Source organism: Cololabis saira, chromosome 9, assembly GCF_033807715.1.
Source record: "Cololabis saira isolate AMF1-May2022 chromosome 9, fColSai1.1, whole genome shotgun sequence".
NCBI classification, from domain to species: Eukaryota; Metazoa; Chordata; class Actinopteri; order Beloniformes; family Belonidae; genus Cololabis; species Cololabis saira.
Window position 1 is genome coordinate 3,622,840 of NC_084595.1, and position 18,645 is coordinate 3,641,484.

Consider the following 18,645-nt stretch of genomic DNA (forward strand, 5'->3'; position numbering starts at 1 on the left):
CTTGGATTAGACTTCTTTACACTTCCCCTCAGGCCAGCATTCACACCAATGACAACTACTCCACTTATTTTACATTATCTCGTGGCACGAGACAGGGATGCCCTCTCTCCCCTTTGCTTTTCGCTCTATCCGTCGAACCACTTTCAATTGCTTTAAGAACTCTTCCTCTATTTCGCGGAGTCTCTAGGTCCAATGTGGAACTCAAATTGTCACTTTATGCAGACGACCTCCTTTTATATGTATCTGACCCTTTAACCAGCATTGCATCAATATTATCTCTGTTGAAGAATTATGGATCCTTCTCCGGCTATAAGGTCAATCTTCATAAGTGTGAATGCTTCCCCATAAACACTTCTGCTCTACTACTCAAACAATCTGATATTCCCTTTAAACTCAGCCCGTCGGGCTTTAGATACTTAGGGATTAATGTGACCCGCACTCTGCCCTCTCTTTTCACTGCTAATTTTTCCTCACTGGTAACTCGAGTGAAGGCGGACTTACAGAGGTGGAATTCCCTACCATTGTCGCTGATAGGAAGAATTAACACAGTGAAGATGACTGTATTGCCTAAATTTCTTTTTTTGTTCGAGTGCACTCCTTTATTTCTACCGAAAACTTTTTTTAAATCACTTGACCAAATTGTTTCCAACTTTTTATGGGCCGGTAAAACACCTAGAGTGAGGTATTTGCTTCTCCAAATATTTAAATTTAATGGGGGTCTAGCACCACCAAATTTCTTGCTTTACTATTGGTCAACGCATGGACTTCACAGGGGAGCTGTGGGATAAAGCTATCCGCAGCATACGATCTAGCACGCCTTGCGCTAGAATAGAACTTATTCAATTCAAGGTGCTGCATAGAGCCCACCTATCAAAATCTCGATTATCTGAATTATATCCAAATGTTGCAGACCTATGCGACAGATGCCAGGGCTCTCCCTGCAATTTAAGTCATGTTTTTCTCCTGTCCTAGGTTACAGAAATTTTGGAGTGACTATTCTGTGATCATGTCTAAAGTTCTGGTGAAAAATGTTGTTATGGCCCCTCTCTTAGCAATATTCGGACTCTCGGTTGACTCCTCACATATCAGCCCCGTACAGTCAGAAGTATTGGCTTTCACATCTCTTTTAGCAAGATGTCGTATCCTACTCTCATGGAAATCCCCCAAGTCTCCGTCTATTGCTCTTTGGCTTAGTGATGTTATGTTTTTTCTAAAATTTGAAAAGGTGAGATATTCAGTAAAAGGCAACTCAGCTAAATTTGTTCGTAAATGGCAATCTTTTGTAGATTACTTTAACTCGTTGAAGACTCTACCCACCGACTGATTCCTCCCCCTTACCTTAATTTTCTTTTCATTTCTTTCATTTATTTATTTGTTTTTATTATTGTTATTTATGTTGCATTTTATGTTTTATTTACTATTTCCATTTAATGGGATATTGGTGATGGACATTTGCATTTACCACTGCATTTGTTTTTGTATGCCACATTTGCTCATCCATTAATCTCCTCCATTGATCATTTGTCATCTTTTTTTTTTTTTATTTTTTATTTTTTTTATTTTTAATTTAACTCTACAGAGACTCCGTTCCATAGTTAGGCTTTGTATGTTTAAAAAAAAAAGAAAAAAAAAAGGGACAATGTATAATGCATAATTCGTGTCTCTGATTGTATGTGTCCATGTTGTCATTGTATGTTGTTTTTTTCTAAAAAAGATCAATAAAAAAAAAAAAAAAAAATCATACAATGTGATCCAGGATGAGAACCGTCCCTCTTTCCTAACTTCTCTCTCTCCGCTCTGAGTTTCTCTTGGAAGGACCTCCGGTCAGCCTGCCCAGCGCAACCCGAGACGCATCCCACCGCCCCGCCGGGGCCACACGCTAATCAGCCCGACGGTAACCCGCACGTCCCAAGAAGTGGACCGGCCCCACGCGCACCGAGACGACGTGAGAGCCTCCGGACCGGGGGGGGAGCAACGGCTGCTGCACACTGCACCACCGTCCCCTTTTGATTTCAGAGTCGGGAGGAAGAGCGGGAGAGGCGGGAAACCGCTTGGATTGAGGACTCCGACCGAAAGAACCCCGGCAGAAACACCTGATCAGCACCCGGAGACTCAGAGGAGGCGTGAGGTTTTGAGGCCTGAGTGTATTAGTTTAATTTAGAGCGTTTCAGAGATAAATCTGTGTTCAGAGCTGGGTTTAGTGCATACATCATCATAATTGTTATCATTATTGTGTTTGTTATTTTGTGGCAAAATTTTCTGCCAGTTATTCACGTTTAAACACCGGGATCACCATCCGGTCTAATTGCACGTGGCGTGGTTACAGTCCCGCCATCTATAAATACCGCAGCCGTCTTTGGCAGCCACGTTGTTGAACTGTAGATGTTCGTTGATATAAACGTATCGTATATCAGGCAGGGGCGGCAGTAGCTCAGGTGGTAGAGCGGGTCGTCCAATGATCGGAAGGTCGACGGTTCGAATCCCGCTCTGTCCCAGTTGCTGTCGTAGTGTCCTTGGGCAAGACACCTTACCCACCTTGCCCCGTGTGAATGTGTTTGAATGTGTATGAATGTTGGTGGTGGTCGGAGGGGCCGTTTGGCAGCCACGCTTCTGTCAGTCTGCCCCAGGGGAGCTGTGGCTACAATACGTAGCTTACCACCAATGTGTTTGAATGAATAATGATCTAAGTGTAACACTTTGAGATTCATTGAATGGAAAGTGCATTACAAGTTAAATTCATTATATCATGCTATTGCTTTGATTTCTTTTTCATTCCATGCATTTAACTTTCATTTCATGTTTATTGATTGTTGTTTTTCTTGTTAGTTGATGATTTTTTGTTTATCGTAGTGTGCCATCAGGATTTATTTGGGGTGTTGCACTACCATCTTTTTGACACCTGTATGTAAATAAATTCTGATTGATTTTTAATGAGGAGTTGTTTGTGTTTCATACAATTTTGGTCACATTGATTGTTTGACAGAGTCAGTGCTCAAACTGCACGCCTTCAATTGTTATTCTGTAAGTGATAGTAAGATTTACTGTTCTGCAGAATAATCCTAATCTCTGAGACTGATTTTCTGCTGTTAAAAGTTATAATTTCCCTGGTTAAGGCCCAGGGTGTTGCCCCTATGAGAATTATTATCATTTTGATCATTCAATTTGATAAATAGTCAACTTTATTAAATATCAATAATTCTTGAATAAAATTATTAATAACGTTTGATAACTGATCAGCTAAAGCTCTGCTGTGGCACAACACATCTTTGGTTCACTGATAAATTCAGGCACTGTCCGCAAAAAGGGGAGACCCAGTGACACTTCCTCACCTCCTCTTCCTGTGAAGCGCAAACCTGTATCCAAGGCAGGGGCGGAGCAGGGGTCCCAGCCTAGGGGGGGCGAAGCATTCTAGATGGGCCCTTGTGGCCTAAACATCCCCGTTAGAACATAATCGCTAAAAATGCCACAGATCAGGCCCAACCAACCACAATTCCAACAGCAGCTGCGACACGGTCAGAACCATTTACATGAGGTTTCAGCACCATGGATTTACCAGTCATTATGTCAAACCTAATTATAACCCTAATGCAGACTTTAAGATATAAGTATCAAACTGGAGATAAAAATCAAATGACATCCAGTGATGTCTATGGAAGCCCATTTCCGCCAGTAAAAGAAAAAAATAAGATGAAATCTTAGCCTTAAAAATAAAAATATCCCCACGGTAAGTCATAATTATGACATAAAAAGTCATCATTTCGACTTTCTATCTCATCATTTCGACTTTTTTATCTCATAATTATGACTTATCGTGGGGATATATTTATTTTTAAGGCTAAGTTTTCATCTTAGCCATAGATGTCTGATATCAAGTAGCACAATTCAGACACACGTGTTCAACCTACACGACGACGACATGTATTTAACACAATCAGACACGGCGGTCAAACAGCAACAAACAATATATGAAAGGCCATATATTCAGCATTATGGCAATGTCATCAGAAATAATTAATATTATGACAGCTTACCAATGATGGTTTCATCCAGCGGTGGGCGGAGAACCACAACAAAACATATTTCCATTTGGGGTGGGGGTATTGAACGACCCAAAATGCAAAAACTTTTATTTTAAAACTTTTTCAAATCCGAACTATTTCCGAACCATCAGCCGGTTCTTCACCTTTCAATCACTTTGCTCTCATCAACGGAGAAATCTCTCTGGATTGAGAGCAAGGTGAGGTTGCCAGGTTGGGCAGGTTTCAGCCCAATTGGGTAAAAAATATATATTTGGGCTGCTTTTCCTGGGTTTTACTTAATATTTAGGAGAAATTATTAACAAAAAAAGCTTCCATTATGGCAGAGAAAAGTAGAAAATTTACACAATAAACTCACTGATAATATATTTGCTTTAATCTACTCCATTTTATTGTAGTTTTTGTTTGGAGCCTGAACTTTTTTTTAGGTTATTTAGTAATGTGAAGATGAAATGTATTACGCATTTCATAATTTATGGTTTTAACAGAGAATGTAAGATTCGGGCTGGTTTTTCATTTTTTCGGTGGGTTTTACGTTGCATTTGGGCTGGAACCTGTCAGATCTGGCAACATCAGCAGTGGATTTCCTAATGACTCGTCTTTTTGGTCACAATAAACTTGCTCTCATCAATGGCGAAGTCCCTCTCAAATGAGAGCAAGGTGAGGTTTGATAGTCTGTCTCATCCATGCAGCCTGGAGAGAGTTTTTAATCAACTTCAGCTGCTGAAACTCATGAGCATGAGTTAAGGCTCTGATGCGAGAACTGGCTCGACGCATTGCTACGGCGAAGGGTACGCAGCGACGCGCACCCTACGCCGTAGGTTCTGTGTTGGTGTAACGCGGAACCATAAATCAGCCTTAAACAGATGCGCGTGCGAACCCGTGCATGACAGGCAGACACACACGGGGAGAAGGGACTATTTGTTTCATTTTTATTTTTTAAACAACTTTATCCTTATGAACACAAGTTTTATACAGTCCAACTTTCCTTATTTTATTCAGAACACTTTTTTTTTTTTTCCTCTTCGGAGTTTTTTTTTTTTTTTTTTTTTCCTCTTCGGAGTGGGCCCCCCCGGAGCAGTGGGCCCGGGGCGGCCGCCCCCCCTGCCCCCCCGCCTGCTCCGCTACAGATCCAAGGTAATCCTTGAGGTCAGACTCGGCCCTGGAAACCACTGGCCCCAGCTAAACGACATAAAAAATGCCCAAAGGTGCCAAGACCCTGCATGCACACGAAAAACGTACACCTGCAAGTGTTGCAATGTGGCTGTGTGACCTGGGTGCATGGCAAATTTTCACACAAGATGGTGAACTGATCTTGTACTGGAAGTACATAAGCATGCAGTGAAGCACTGTAGTTTGTGTAGTTTTGTCATTTGAAGCACTGCACTTTGTTTAGTTTTGCAATTGAAACACTGGAGTTCATTTTTCAGCGAAAAGGAAAAGCCCAGAATGGTTGTTTGAAGAGAGCCAATTATTTTGAAAAGTGTATTTTATTGTTTTTGCATAGTTCAATAAACATTGAATGTTATATCACTTGATCTTTGTTGATTTTTTTATTATTTTAGTTAAAATCCACAAACGCATGCTGTCCACCTGAGTGGACATGTTCATAACTCCTTGAAAATTTGGTGTATAAAAACAGAACCAAATCAGTTCTTATTTTTATGTCTAAAAACACATAAAAACACTTAGTAACATTTTTTTTAAGTCAGTATATCATGGGTCATGCATCAAAGGGTTAAAATACACCTAGAAAATAAAAACAAAAACTTAATATAAAAGAATAAATTCATAATAAAGTAATTGAAAAATAAGTTGTTAGAATAATAGGAAATAACTAGATATCAACCAAACCCCACTAATGAAATAAATCAAATTCAGTTAAAGCAGCACTATGTAACTTTTCCACCTTAATATAATATTTCCAGAGTCATTGTGCTTCATCAACTTCCAACAGGTTTAATGAACCTCTGTCATGGTCTGAGGGGTCTGTATCACCTTCACTGGCACTATGTAACTTTGAGGAGCATGGTAGGAACCCTGCCACACTAAAAAACTACACATTTTTACGGCTTTGACTGCTTTACAGCATACGTCACTTCCCCCTTCTTCCCGATTCGTAGTCGAGACGAAAATGGGCGGGGCTTGGAGCGCAGCTCAGCAGAAGCTGGTAACCCGTTGCTTTGTTGTAGCTGCAGCAGCTCCACATAACAGACGTGGGGAAAATATCGCTAATGGTTTAACTTTTCACCGCTTTCCTGCTTGGAGGCAGAACCACGGAGGCCGAGTATCTGGGATAACAAAGTAAAAGAGTCGTCGGCTCGGTTGGATCGCGGCTGTAACGACCAAACATAACGTTCCACACATGATCACAAACAAACACTCACACAGACCGGGGTCGGATCGGGTTTTATTCCCTATTCTACTCCAGCTAAACGCAGTTGCTGGCCAGCGATTAACCACAATCTTCACATAAAACTAGTTTGTTGAGAAAAAAATATTAACTCTATTTGTAGCTGCAGAGGAAAAAAATAATCTCACGAAGAAAACAAAAAATATTGCTCAGGCCTCGGAGCCTCTTCAGCATAATATAGCAGTCAAAAAAAAGAAAAGAGAAGTAAGAGTAATACAAAACATGTACTGTATGTTGTACTATTATACTTTTTTTTTTTTTTTTTTTTTTTTTTTTTTTTTACCTTGTCTGCACACATATTATTGATTGATACCATGACGGTAGAAACCAAAAGTGTATATATGTGCATTATTACTATATTTAATATATATACATATATATACGCACACATATGCGTACACATACATAAATATACACATACAAACCCAGTTTTTTTTTTTTTGTTTTGTTTTTTTGGGGTGGGGGGGGGGGGTGACGACATCCACTGCCAATCCAGGAAGCAGGAACACACGGAGACACACGTGAAGCACTGGAAATCTGCAACAAAAAAAAAAAAACACAAACAAAGCACGAAACCGGCACGGAGCCAACCAAAACAATAACAGCAATCGACCTAAATCTTGAGATCTGATCGCAGTCTGAGCTAAGCTATCACTACCGCTACCTAACCCCAAAAACTAGAGAGCCAGCATGCAGGTGAACAAGCCAGTGTGTATGTCTATGTGTGTGTGTGTGTATGTATATGATGATGAGGTATATGTTGTACTATTATACTAACTTATTGAAACACATGGCGAGTCAAACATTTACCAAAGCAGCTGCCAAACACTCCTAAACAAGGTAGTAAGACGGTGGTTCTGCAGAACTGCGGCAGTAAATCCTTCTAAAGAGTGGAGCTCCGACGAGGAGCTCCACTCTTTAGTAGGGATTTACTGCCGCGCTTACTGCCGCGCTGGTGCTCATGGGAAACGTAGTGTTCTTTCTGGTAAAGCAGTACCGCTTTTGTCCAAAGAAGCAAACTCAACCAAACTCAACAAAACCACAGGTCCACAGGTTGTTCCACAGGTGAGGGCCTTCTTAAAAGTTTTCGTTCGAACTTTAAGAACAGTTAAAAGGCCGGTACCAGAGGACCTCAGGGTCAGCGAGGCTCATAATTTAAAAGTGGATGAGATCTATCAGAACGTCAGTGCACCAATAAGACTGGTGTCATGTGCTCTGGTCCTCGTCAGCACACCTGCCGCTGAATTCGGTAGCAGGTGTAAACTTGTAATACTCTTTTAGGAAGACCCGAGGGCATTACAATATTTTTTTATATTTATCTATTCTACCACAAATACTGGCAACAACACCTCCGTGCTGGCAGGAGAGAGAATTGGGTGAGGCGATTTTTTTAAGATGGGACGTGACTCACCTGACAATCTGACAGGTGAGTCACGCTTCGTTTTATAATAAGCTGATGACATGATAAGTCACAGACACCATCTTGTGACTCCGAAGAAGGCGAAAGGAATCACCAAAACCAGTCAGGTATTTAAAAAACCTAAAAATTCATTTTCCACAAAAAGAATTAGCAAATTCTTATATTAACAATATTCACTCCCTCTGCTGCAGTTACTGGAAAATGAGATATTAATATAATATATATAATATAATATTTTATATATTTATATAAATGCATATGTAGTAGGGTTGTTGTAATGAAGCTTTTGGTGGTTCAGGAAAAGTAGCCAACGGTATGGGGTGTCTAGTCAGGACACGGGAGGCAGGGAAACCCTTTAGATGGTTTATTGCGGCTTTATGGCACAGAACAGGCAACGTCACTCTGCATCAGTGTGTGTGTGGTTCTAAATGAAGGATTAAAGGAAATAACATTATAATCTAAATAGACTCTACTGGTAAACAATTCAAACAGGCCAAACAATAACTAGTGATTTACGGCAAGAACAACGATTAAAGCTAAATAAAGGGGACAGATAAAGGAAACAATCATTCTATGCAGACTAGTGGTAAATTATCACATACATAACTGCTAGACTTACAACAGTAACATACAAGCACTAACAGTCACTAAATATCCTAAATACAGACAACTAAACACTTACTTGTGTCGACGACCGGTGTGTGAATGTGTGCGTATATGGGTGAATGTTTGCAGTGTAAAGCGCTTTGGGGCTGTAGGAGTACAGCTGGAAAGCGCTATATAAGTGTAAGCCATTTACCATTTACCATTTACTTGTGGTCATGAACGCACACGAACAGGGAAAACTAACTCAACTAGATGCTTAACGTCACTGTCTCAGTCTGTCTGCTACTTCTCCTGAAATGCAGCAGAAGTGGGGTGAAGAGAGCAGACAAGCCCAGACTTGTTGAGGGCAAAGGGCGAGCACAGGTAGGAGAGAGAGAGCAGGCCATACGCAAGGGGAGGGGGAGAGTGGGGTGCAGCAGCCCAGCTCCCCGGGCCTTTTTGCACAGGTGTCAAATTAGCACGTTAATTTTGATTAATTAATTACAGGCATATTTAGCGCGTTATGTTTTTTAATCGCTTAATCTATTTTTTAATCTCTAACTTTACTTTTTCTGTTTGTCATCACTCTACAGCTCTGTGTTTTTACAGATTAAATGCCTTAGCCACGCATCGACAGTAGTCATATTTAATAGAAACCTAACCCTCCACAGGGCTAATGTTATGTTATCTAGGTACCGTAATGTTAATGTCATTAATTAGCGCTACATTCATTTAATTTTACCTTGTCTCGGGTGACGGTCCTCCGCTCTCGGAGTAAACAGGGCGTTCTTGGAGATAATAGGAACTATCAAATATCGACCAATCAGAAGAAGGGGCAGGGCTAATTTGAATCAATTATGGTCGAGGACTCAAAACCATGTCCGATGACACCACCCACAAGTCTTTATGTCAAACCATTCAAAAGTTATAGCAGAAAATAGGATCTTTTAAATATCGACCAATCAGCTACTAGTACCACTTCCTGTTTAAGGTTGAAGTTTGACGCGGCGCCGCGGCCACGCCATTTCACGAAAACTCATGATTTTGATAACTTTTCATCGTTAACGTGTCTCCTGAGCGAGTTTTATGTCGAACAGACGATCCTGCTAGGATGAGTTCGTTAAAGTACGACATGTGAAAATGGCATAAATTTCGCCAAAATTACACGATTAATTCAAAATGTTCAAAATGGCCGACTTCCTGTTGGGTTTTGGCCATGGCGGCAAGAGACTTTTCTTTAAGTTGCGACATAATAATAATAATAATAATAATGACTTGGATTTATATAGCGCCCTTCTAGGCACCCAGAGCGCTTTACAGAGATCATTATTCATCCATACACATTCTCTCCAGTGGTGGTAAGCTACATCTGTAGCCACAGCTGCCCTGCAGACTGACAGAAGCGTGGCTGCCATATCGCGCCTAACGGCCCCTCCAACCACCACCAACATTCATACACATTCAAACACATTCAAACGAGGCAAGGTGGGTAAGGTGTCTTGCCCAAGGACACTACGGCAGCAAACTGGGACAGAGCGGGATTCGAACCGCTGACCTTCCGATCATTGGACGACCCGCTCTACCACCTGAGCTACTGCCGCCCCATGACATGATGCAGGTGTGTACCGATTTTCGTGCATGTACGTCAAACCGTATTGTGGTTTTCTAGGGGGCGCTGTTGAGCCGTTAGGCCACGCCCATTAATGCAAACCATTAAATATCACATTTTTCGCCAGGCCTGGCTTGGTGCAAAATTCGGTGACTTTTGGGACACGTTTAGGGGGAAAAAAGGCCCTTCTTTCGTCGGAAAAATAAAAACGAGGAACAAAAAAAGAAAACAATTCCTACAGATACAAGAGGGTCCTCGCACTCAGTGCTCGGTCCCTAATTATGAGGTGAACCTCTAAGTTTCTATCTAAATTAGTAACCTCCCAAAAGTAACATGTCAAAAAGAAGACTGTGGAACCAATCACACCCTGATCAACTGCATATTCTTCATCCTATCCTCATTAAACTCTACACGTCATTTGTACCAGGGTGTGTTGAAGCAGGAGACATCTAAAACCTGCAGGACAGCAGACCTGAGGTTTGTTAGGAAGTTATAATTAGCTTCAGTCTCCTGCCCTGTAAGAGTCTGCTAAACCCCTAAACCTACGCCCACATTTTACTTAGGGATTTTAGTTTTACTTCGATTAAAATTAAATTTCTTGAAGTTCCCTGTGAACTGCAACACAAACAATGAAATCCATGAGAAATATAATGAAAGGAACAATAAAGTCAGCTTTATTGGATTCTAATTGTCATGGTTTCTCAGTTGGATATGTTTTTTACTTGTTAACTCACTCTCCTGTCGTTCCAGATCCTGCCACCCTCAGCAGTCAGAAATCCACTCATTCCCTTCACCTGTGCTTCCCCAGCTCTGCTCCACACCTGGTTTCCCTCATCAGCAGTTCCCCTCATATACTGGCCCATTTCCTCCTTCTAGTTTGCCAGATTGTCGAGTGTTTGTGCCTCACTTTCCAGCGTTCTGATCAGTTTTCTGCCTGCCTGCCTGTCTGCCTGTGACCCTGCCTGATTCCGGTTTTTGGATTTTTGCCTGCCCCATTGGATTGTTTGCCTGATCAGCCTGACTACCTGGTTTTGACCCCTGCCTGCCTTTGACCCTGATTAAAGCCTCTTGGACTCTGATTCTGTTTGGTGTCGTGCATTTGGGTTCTCTGTCTTTGAGCCGTGACACTAATTCAAATTGTGGTTTATAAGACATTACCGTGTCAGTTTGATTTCACAACAGTTCAACAAGGATGTGGTTATGATCATTATGAAACCTACACAGGGAAGGGTTGTCTCTTTGTTTTACATGATTTTACATAATGAAAAGGAAGAATGTTGTTTAACGAGTTATAAAGAGCACGATTTTACTTTCAGTTCAGTCAGTCCAGCAGTTGCAGTCGTCCTGAATCCTCCGCTTCATCATGGGTTGTGAGTCTACAAATATTTATTCTTAATTTAATTCCTGTATCGTTCTGTTTTATTTGAAGTGTTTTATTCTGAATTTATACTATAAACTGTTGATCATTTGTTAAAAGGGACTGCATGCTGTTTTTATTTGACTGTTAACATTTGTGATATCTGAAGGGAAATAAATGTTCCCTGAGTGATCCAGACCAGCGGTCCCAACCTGGTCCTCGGCTGCTGTCCTGCATGTTTTACACTCAAACACCTGATTCTAATTCATTCATCATTAGGTCTGAACAAGTCTGTTAACGACACAGTCGCTTGTATCAGGCTGTTCTGAAGCAGGAAACATCTAGAACATGCAGGACGGTGGAACCAGGACCTGGTTGGAGACCGCTGGTCTAAATCAATATAAACTCTGCAAACAGCAAGATTCAAGAATTTTTATTGTCATTGTGTTTCGGGTATAAAGAGAATAAAATAAGATAAGATTATTATACATTGTAAGGCATATGAACAAGGTATAGATTCAGTTCAATTCAATTCAAACGTCTTTATTTCCAACATACAATCCATTTTATCCAATTTATCCAACAGCAGTGTAAAGTAACATACATGCTTGAACATACAATAAATGCAAGAGAGACACTTTATTTTTGGTAGCAGCAGCGGTCTTTACATGTTCAAAACGGAGTAGGAAGAAGTAAAAAACATATAAACTCCTACCCCTTGAACTCAGTACTATGTTTTCAGATGGATCCTCGTTATTAAATATTAAAAATCTTGATGTATTTGGAAGTTACGCAAATTCATAGTAAGAATTTTACACGGTATAAATATCTTTTGTGGTATACCTGAGTATGAATTAACGGATACCTGAGTAATTATTGCAATTGTAGTATTGCACTGGAAAGGTTAAGAATGTGGGAATTATTGCAGTGATTGATCAGTGCAATCAATGGTGCCACGGAGAATAGTGGTGAGAGGTCCTGGGCATTTCACGGATTTTTGTGAGATCAGGTTGAAAACGTTGCAGTTTTGCATTAAGCTTAATTATGGTTCCGCGTTAAATCAACACAGAGCCTATGGCGTAGGGTACGCGTCGCCGCGTACCCTGCGCCATAGGCTCTGTGTTGGTGTAACGCGGAACCATAAATCAGCCTTTATTCTGGCGAGATCTGAGAAACTTTCGCAACAACGAGCAAGCGAGTGATTATGTACATTCACTGAGTGAATATTATGAAAGTAAAATATATATTTTTCGCTAGAAATGTAATTAAAACGCATTTTTATGCAGAAACTAACTCAAAATAATGATTTTTTCACTAAAAAATAAGAAATCTCTGCCATTGGTGTTATGGCCAGGATCTTGAAAGTCACGTGACTTGGACGCAAAACGAATAGTCAGAAAAATGTAACAGTTATACAATTCAAGGGCTATTATTGTAACCCCTCTACGTTTTTGCACTTCGGACCAACGTACAGTAGGCAGGGTACGTTTTTATCTGAGACTGGGTTGCAAATCATGCAGTCATGGAGTATTTTTGTGCATAGGATGAAAATTCTTTTGAGAACCAAGCCTGCCGTTTTTGGAGGCCTGGTTTTGGAAGCCATGTGTCAACTTAGCAAAGTGGGTAAAGAAGCATTTGGGCTTTTGATTATTCGGACAAAACAGCTCCATTTCACTTCGTTTTATGTTTGTATATTTGGTTTATGTAAAGCACTTTGTGCTGCATTTTGAGCATGAAAGGTGCTCTACAAATAAAGTTTGATTTGATTTGATTCTATAAATCTCTCTGACAGTGAGGTGAAACTGCATGACACACTCAGCGTCTGGCGGGGGAGTGGGCAGAGGGGGGTAAGAGGAGGTTTGGGTCGTGGCCTGATTAGTTTGGAGGAAACACTCCCACTGGGCTACGTATCTGATATAATTGCGATGGGAGGAAGTACTTTGGTTTGGACTCTTTGGTAAATAATGGGACATGTGGATCTGGACAAGAAAACATCTGTTTAATGAAAGAAGAAATTCAACTTGGAAAGACAAAAACAGGATGTTAGATGGTTTTTTAGGAAATATCATCAGTCATTACAAAAAATGTATGTAATAAATGTATGTATATCTATACACAAACAATAACCTGGCTTGGTTGGCCAAAGTGAATATCCACGTAATTACTATATTAGGATTTATAAACCTTAACAACCCTGGTCATCTGTTCTATATTTAGAAAAAGCTAACTTTTTTAACAGTGTCAGTAGTTGATTTGATTTAGAATTTTTTACCATTCGAACAAATGTGTGGAAAAAAAAGAACCCTTCATGCCACATCACACATCTGAGTAGTAATGAAAGTACATGACAGCAAAGTAATTAAATAATCACATTTAGGACACTTCAAATGAATCTATAGATAGTAATGAATAATCGACGAAGCATGAAGTCACTTGACCTTTGAAACTTCTCATTCGCCGTACGGGGGCCCAGCCATGTTTCCCAGGAAGCTGATGGGAACACGCCCACCATATGTCAATCAAAGTTAGCTTTAGTTACCAACTCCTTCAGCTGATCCCTATCAAAATATCTCCAGACTACCGTCAGACATATTCCAGTGGTGAAATCAATAATAATCGTCACGTTTAATGACAATGGGTTAATATAAACAGGTGGTTGCTTCGCTAAGCGTGATAGCGTGATGATTACAGATGAAGAGGGGATAACGGCTAGCTATTTACTGAGCTTACTGTCTGTCAGTCACACTAGAGTTATATCTATTGTTTTATATAAATTCTCCCAGTAGAAAAGAAAAGAAAACATTTACCACAACATTTTAACATCAATGGAGGTTGATTTGTTTTTGCAGCCTCTAGTGGTCAGTTGAGGAACTGCAACACGTATTAGTTCAACATGAGACTCAACCTGTAAATTAGAAGGTTGGTCTTTGGACTATATGCAATATCCCAATTTCTGGATGTTGCGAGGCTGAATTTGTAGCTTCCTAGTGACTAGGAGGACTCATGCATCTGCTCCGTAAGAAACATTTGGATGAGAATCCAAGTGCCAACATTTACACATTCCTGATTTCCTGATTCCAGTTAGAATGAAGCATCATCATGTTGGAAATCACAAGCTTAAAAGATGCGTTTACTGTTCTGAACTCATGTTTGGCTTCTCTTCCAGTTTCTAGCAGCAGCTCAGCCACTTCAACAAGGAAAGTCTTTGACAAGGTTTGTAAATTTCATTGTTATTGTGTGTGTGTGTGTGTGTGTGTGTGTGTGTGTGTGTGTGTGTGTGTGTGTGTGTGTGTGGAGTGGGGGGGGGTTGACAGTCACAATCTCTTCATTGATTTCTGAATGTTTTTTTTCTAACTGAAGGATAAAAAGGAGGCCAAACCTGGAGACCTGATCCAGATCTTCCGTCCTGGTTATCAGCACTGGGCTGTTTATGTTGGTGGTGAAAACGTCGTTCACTTCCAAAGACTTGGTGAGTTTCCTCGTTCCTCCAACATGTCAGACTGAAACAAAACCAAACAACATTTCAGGTTGTTGTCAGCTGCTCAACGGTGTGAATCAGCAACAGAGCAGACGTAGAACCATGTCAGCATCTTTAGGTGTCAGCATCATCTCAGTGAGCTGCAGCTCAAACTCTTTTCTTCATGGTTCATCCTTTTAGGGGCAGCACCAAACACCTTCAGCTTCCTCCGCTTCAGCAGCGGTGGTGGCGTTGACAGTGGTACGGGCATAGTGAAGAAAGAGGAACTGAAGGATGTGGTGGAGAAGAACGACTGGACAGTCAACAATCTCCTGGATCATAAATACCCACCTCGTCCAGCTAATGATATCGTGAAGAATGCCTGTTCACTGGTAAATACAAACCTGCAGTACAACGTGTTGGAGTACAACTGTGAACACTTCGCCACTGAGATGCGCTACGGCAAGGCTGAGAGTGAGCAGGTACGTTAGAACATGTTTCTCCTGGTGGTTTGTGTTAGTGAGAGTCAGCAGGTACGTTAGAACATGTTTCTCCTGGTGGTTTGTGTTAGAGTCAGCAGGTACGTTAGAACATGTTTCTCCTGGTGGTTTGTGTTAGAATCAGCAGGTACGTTAGAACATGTTTCTCCTGGTGGTTTGTGTTAGAGTCAGCAGGTACGTTAGAACATGTTTCTCCTGGTGGTTTGTGTTAGAATCAGCAGGTACGTTAGAACATGTTTCTCCTGGTGGTTTGTGTTAGAGTCAGCAGGTACGTTAGAACATGTTTCTCCTGGTGGTTTGTGTTAGAGTCAGCAGGTACGTTAGAACATGTTTCTCCTGGTGGTTTGTGTTAGAGTCAGCAGGTACGTTAGAACATGTTTCTCCTGGTGGTTTGTGTTAGTGAGGGTCCGGGGTGAAACCCTGGACCTTTAACAGGACTGAGCTCCTCCTCGTCCTCTCAGCCGTCGCTCCTCCATGACGGTGTCACACTCATAAAGATCCAGAGATTTAGATCAGCAGACGTGGTTCCAGCACCACTCTGGTCTGCTGCCTCTTATCTTCACATGAAAAGAAGACGTGTTGCACATAAATGTTCAGAGTTGTGGATCGTTTCTGAAGGACATGAATCATCTTATTTTGTGTAAAACATGTTCTTGTTCCCCCTGCAGGCGAAGAAAGCAAAACAAGATCCGACAGCAGCCTTTTTTAATGCAGCTGGGGGATATAGTGCAGGCTCTATGAACCGCTACCTTGCATATCAATCCATGATTTTTATTTTATAAAGTTTGGTCAAATCCACCTGACCTAATTTCAGAAATGAAGGTGCCAATTCCAACTTATTAGAAACAACTTAATCAATAATGTTTTCTTCTTTAACTGAGGAGGAGTATGATGTTTATGTCAAAGAAATCAAATATTTCATCTGATGTAAACAGGAATATGATTGAGGCTGATCAGATGAATCAATAATAAAATTCATACATTGAAAAAATTATCCTTTGTTTCTTTGTTTTGCTTTGTGAAAGTTCTGCAACTTAGTGTTTACACAGACCTTTAGATGTTCATTGATGCTGGATTTCTTTATCATGACATTGAACATGTTTCCATGTATTTCAGTCCTGATTATCTCTGATTCCTGAATCTGAAGATTCAAGATTCAAGATGATTTCTGATCACATACATAGACGGATAGACAGACACTAAACCAATGTGTTTTAAAGGAGCTTGAGGCCGGATTGAGGCAGAATTTATGAAAAAAATTCGTATACGTTTTAAGTTTTCTAGTAATAATGTCAGATGAAGCGTTCCAAACCCAAAAGAATGAGCCCTCTAATGTATGTCTCCTTTGCCTTGAACAGGCTGTGTGCTGCAAAATGTGCTGCAATTCGGTCCCGAATTTCCCGCGCTGGGCAGCTGTTGGCTGCAGTACCCCCGGCGGCCGTCTTGGGCTACGTTCACACTGCAGCTCCCAAGTGACCCAAATCCGATTTTTTGCTCATATGTGACTCAGATCCGATTTGTTTATGACAGTGTGAACAGCACAAGTCACATGGAATCTGATCTTTTCAAATCAGATTCAGGTCGCTTCCATATGTGGTTCTAAATCGGATACAGGTCTGATGTTTTGCAATGCGACCTCAGTGTGAACAGGCAGGTCGGAATTAATGCGACTTTGACGTCACACGCAGAGCCCCGAGCCGCGGGGGAGACACGGGAGACGGCGGGGGTCCCTCCGGGCCGCCCCCGCCTCTCCTCCTCCCCTCCCCACCGCTCACCTCTTTTTCACCTACAACCTCAGATCAGACGAGACAACCTGCTGAATTTAAGCATATTACTAAATAAAGAAGCTAAGGATTCAAATCAGCGAAGCGGTCGTGGTCGCATAACCTGCCCGTTTTACAACGAGCTGGACCGTGTGTTAGGTGATAAACCCAGCTGAACGCCGGAGAGCAGAGCTCACACTCCGGGGAGCGGAGCTAGAGCCCTGCTATAGCGGGACTGTTTTCTTCATCCCGCTCCCGCTGCATTTCTGACCATTACCGCCCGCACCCGCAACGTGTGTGTTCCACTCCCGCCCGCTCCCGCAGTGTTTACATCCGCTCCCGCCCGCACCCGCAAAACTCTGAGAATTCATGTCCGCATAATGATATAAAGATGCAAGAGAAACGTCCTTGACAAATCTATCTGATTTAATGTTAACATGATAATTCTGGAGCTTGATGGATAATTGGCAGTTCACAGGCACCTGTTGGATGCAAACCCATCATTGTCATCACCACACGCCTCTGCGCATGCGGGTCAATTCAGGGCCGCGATGCGTTCACACTCGAGTCGGATATAGGACACATTTTAAAAGATAATGTGAACAAAAAAATCGGATATGGGAAAAAATCGGAATTGAGCATTAAGGACTGCAGTGTGAACGTAGCCTTGGTGAAGGGTGGCGCTAGAGAGTCTCATTTCTTAAAAGGAGCCTCATGCTCATTTAATTTTAAAATATTGTTCATTAAAGTATAAACCAGGTGTTAGATAACAGGCAGGAATGAAGGTCCATCCCAGTCATCCTCCCCATCTCTCTGCTGGACTAAATTATGAGTATTAGTGATGGCATTGATCCGAGCAAGGTGAAGGTGATCCCTGCTGAAGAGAAACCTCCCTGGAGATGCTGCACCGGTCAGAGCTGAAACAAGAGACGAAGAGCTGAACGCAGGTGGAAAACCAACTCACAGGTTCATGATGACGTTAGAAAGAGAGACTGAGCAGATATATTACGGATATCTGTTCACTGCTGTTGACAGACTAACAAACCCCCGACTCAGGGACCCTGAACTTCTATCCAACCAATCCCGCAATGAGTTTGACTCTTTCTTTGCATTGATCACATTAAAGAGATTACACCACGGTCTGTGTGAATACTCGATTCTGATTGGCTGGTAGGTGGTGGTTATAAGTTCTAACCTATACCTAGTCCCCTGATCTCATTGAGTAACTGTATTCACCAAATCAATGAGTGGATGTGCCAGAATTTCCTCCAGCTAAATGCAGAAAAGACAGAGGTGATAATTTTTGGCGCTAAAAATGAAAGGGAAAAGATCAGCGCTCACCTTGGCTCCATGTCATTGACAGCTACAAATCAAGCCAGAAATCTGGGTGTAATTATTGACTCAGACCTGAACTTCAACAGCCATCTAAAGTTTATCACTAAATCTGCCTATTACCACCTAAAACACATTGCTAGAATTAAGGGGATTCTGTCTAAACAAGACA

The 18,645-nt window shown here is 41.4% G+C and overlaps 1 protein-coding gene across 1 annotated transcript; it reads left to right on the forward strand.

Annotated features, from left to right (window-relative positions):
* Positions 1 to 1,134: 1,134 nt before the first annotated feature.
* Positions 1,135 to 16,119, forward strand: LOC133450841 (phospholipase A and acyltransferase 5-like). Its single transcript, XM_061729745.1, has 7 exons — positions 1,135 to 1,139; positions 1,816 to 2,123; positions 14,588 to 14,634; positions 14,782 to 14,890; positions 15,080 to 15,360; positions 15,840 to 15,919; positions 16,047 to 16,119. The coding sequence occupies exons 1-7, from the start codon at positions 1,135 to 1,137 to the stop codon at positions 16,117 to 16,119; spliced, it is 903 nt and encodes a 300-aa protein (XP_061585729.1).
* The last annotated feature ends 2,526 nt before the right edge of the window (positions 16,120 to 18,645 follow it).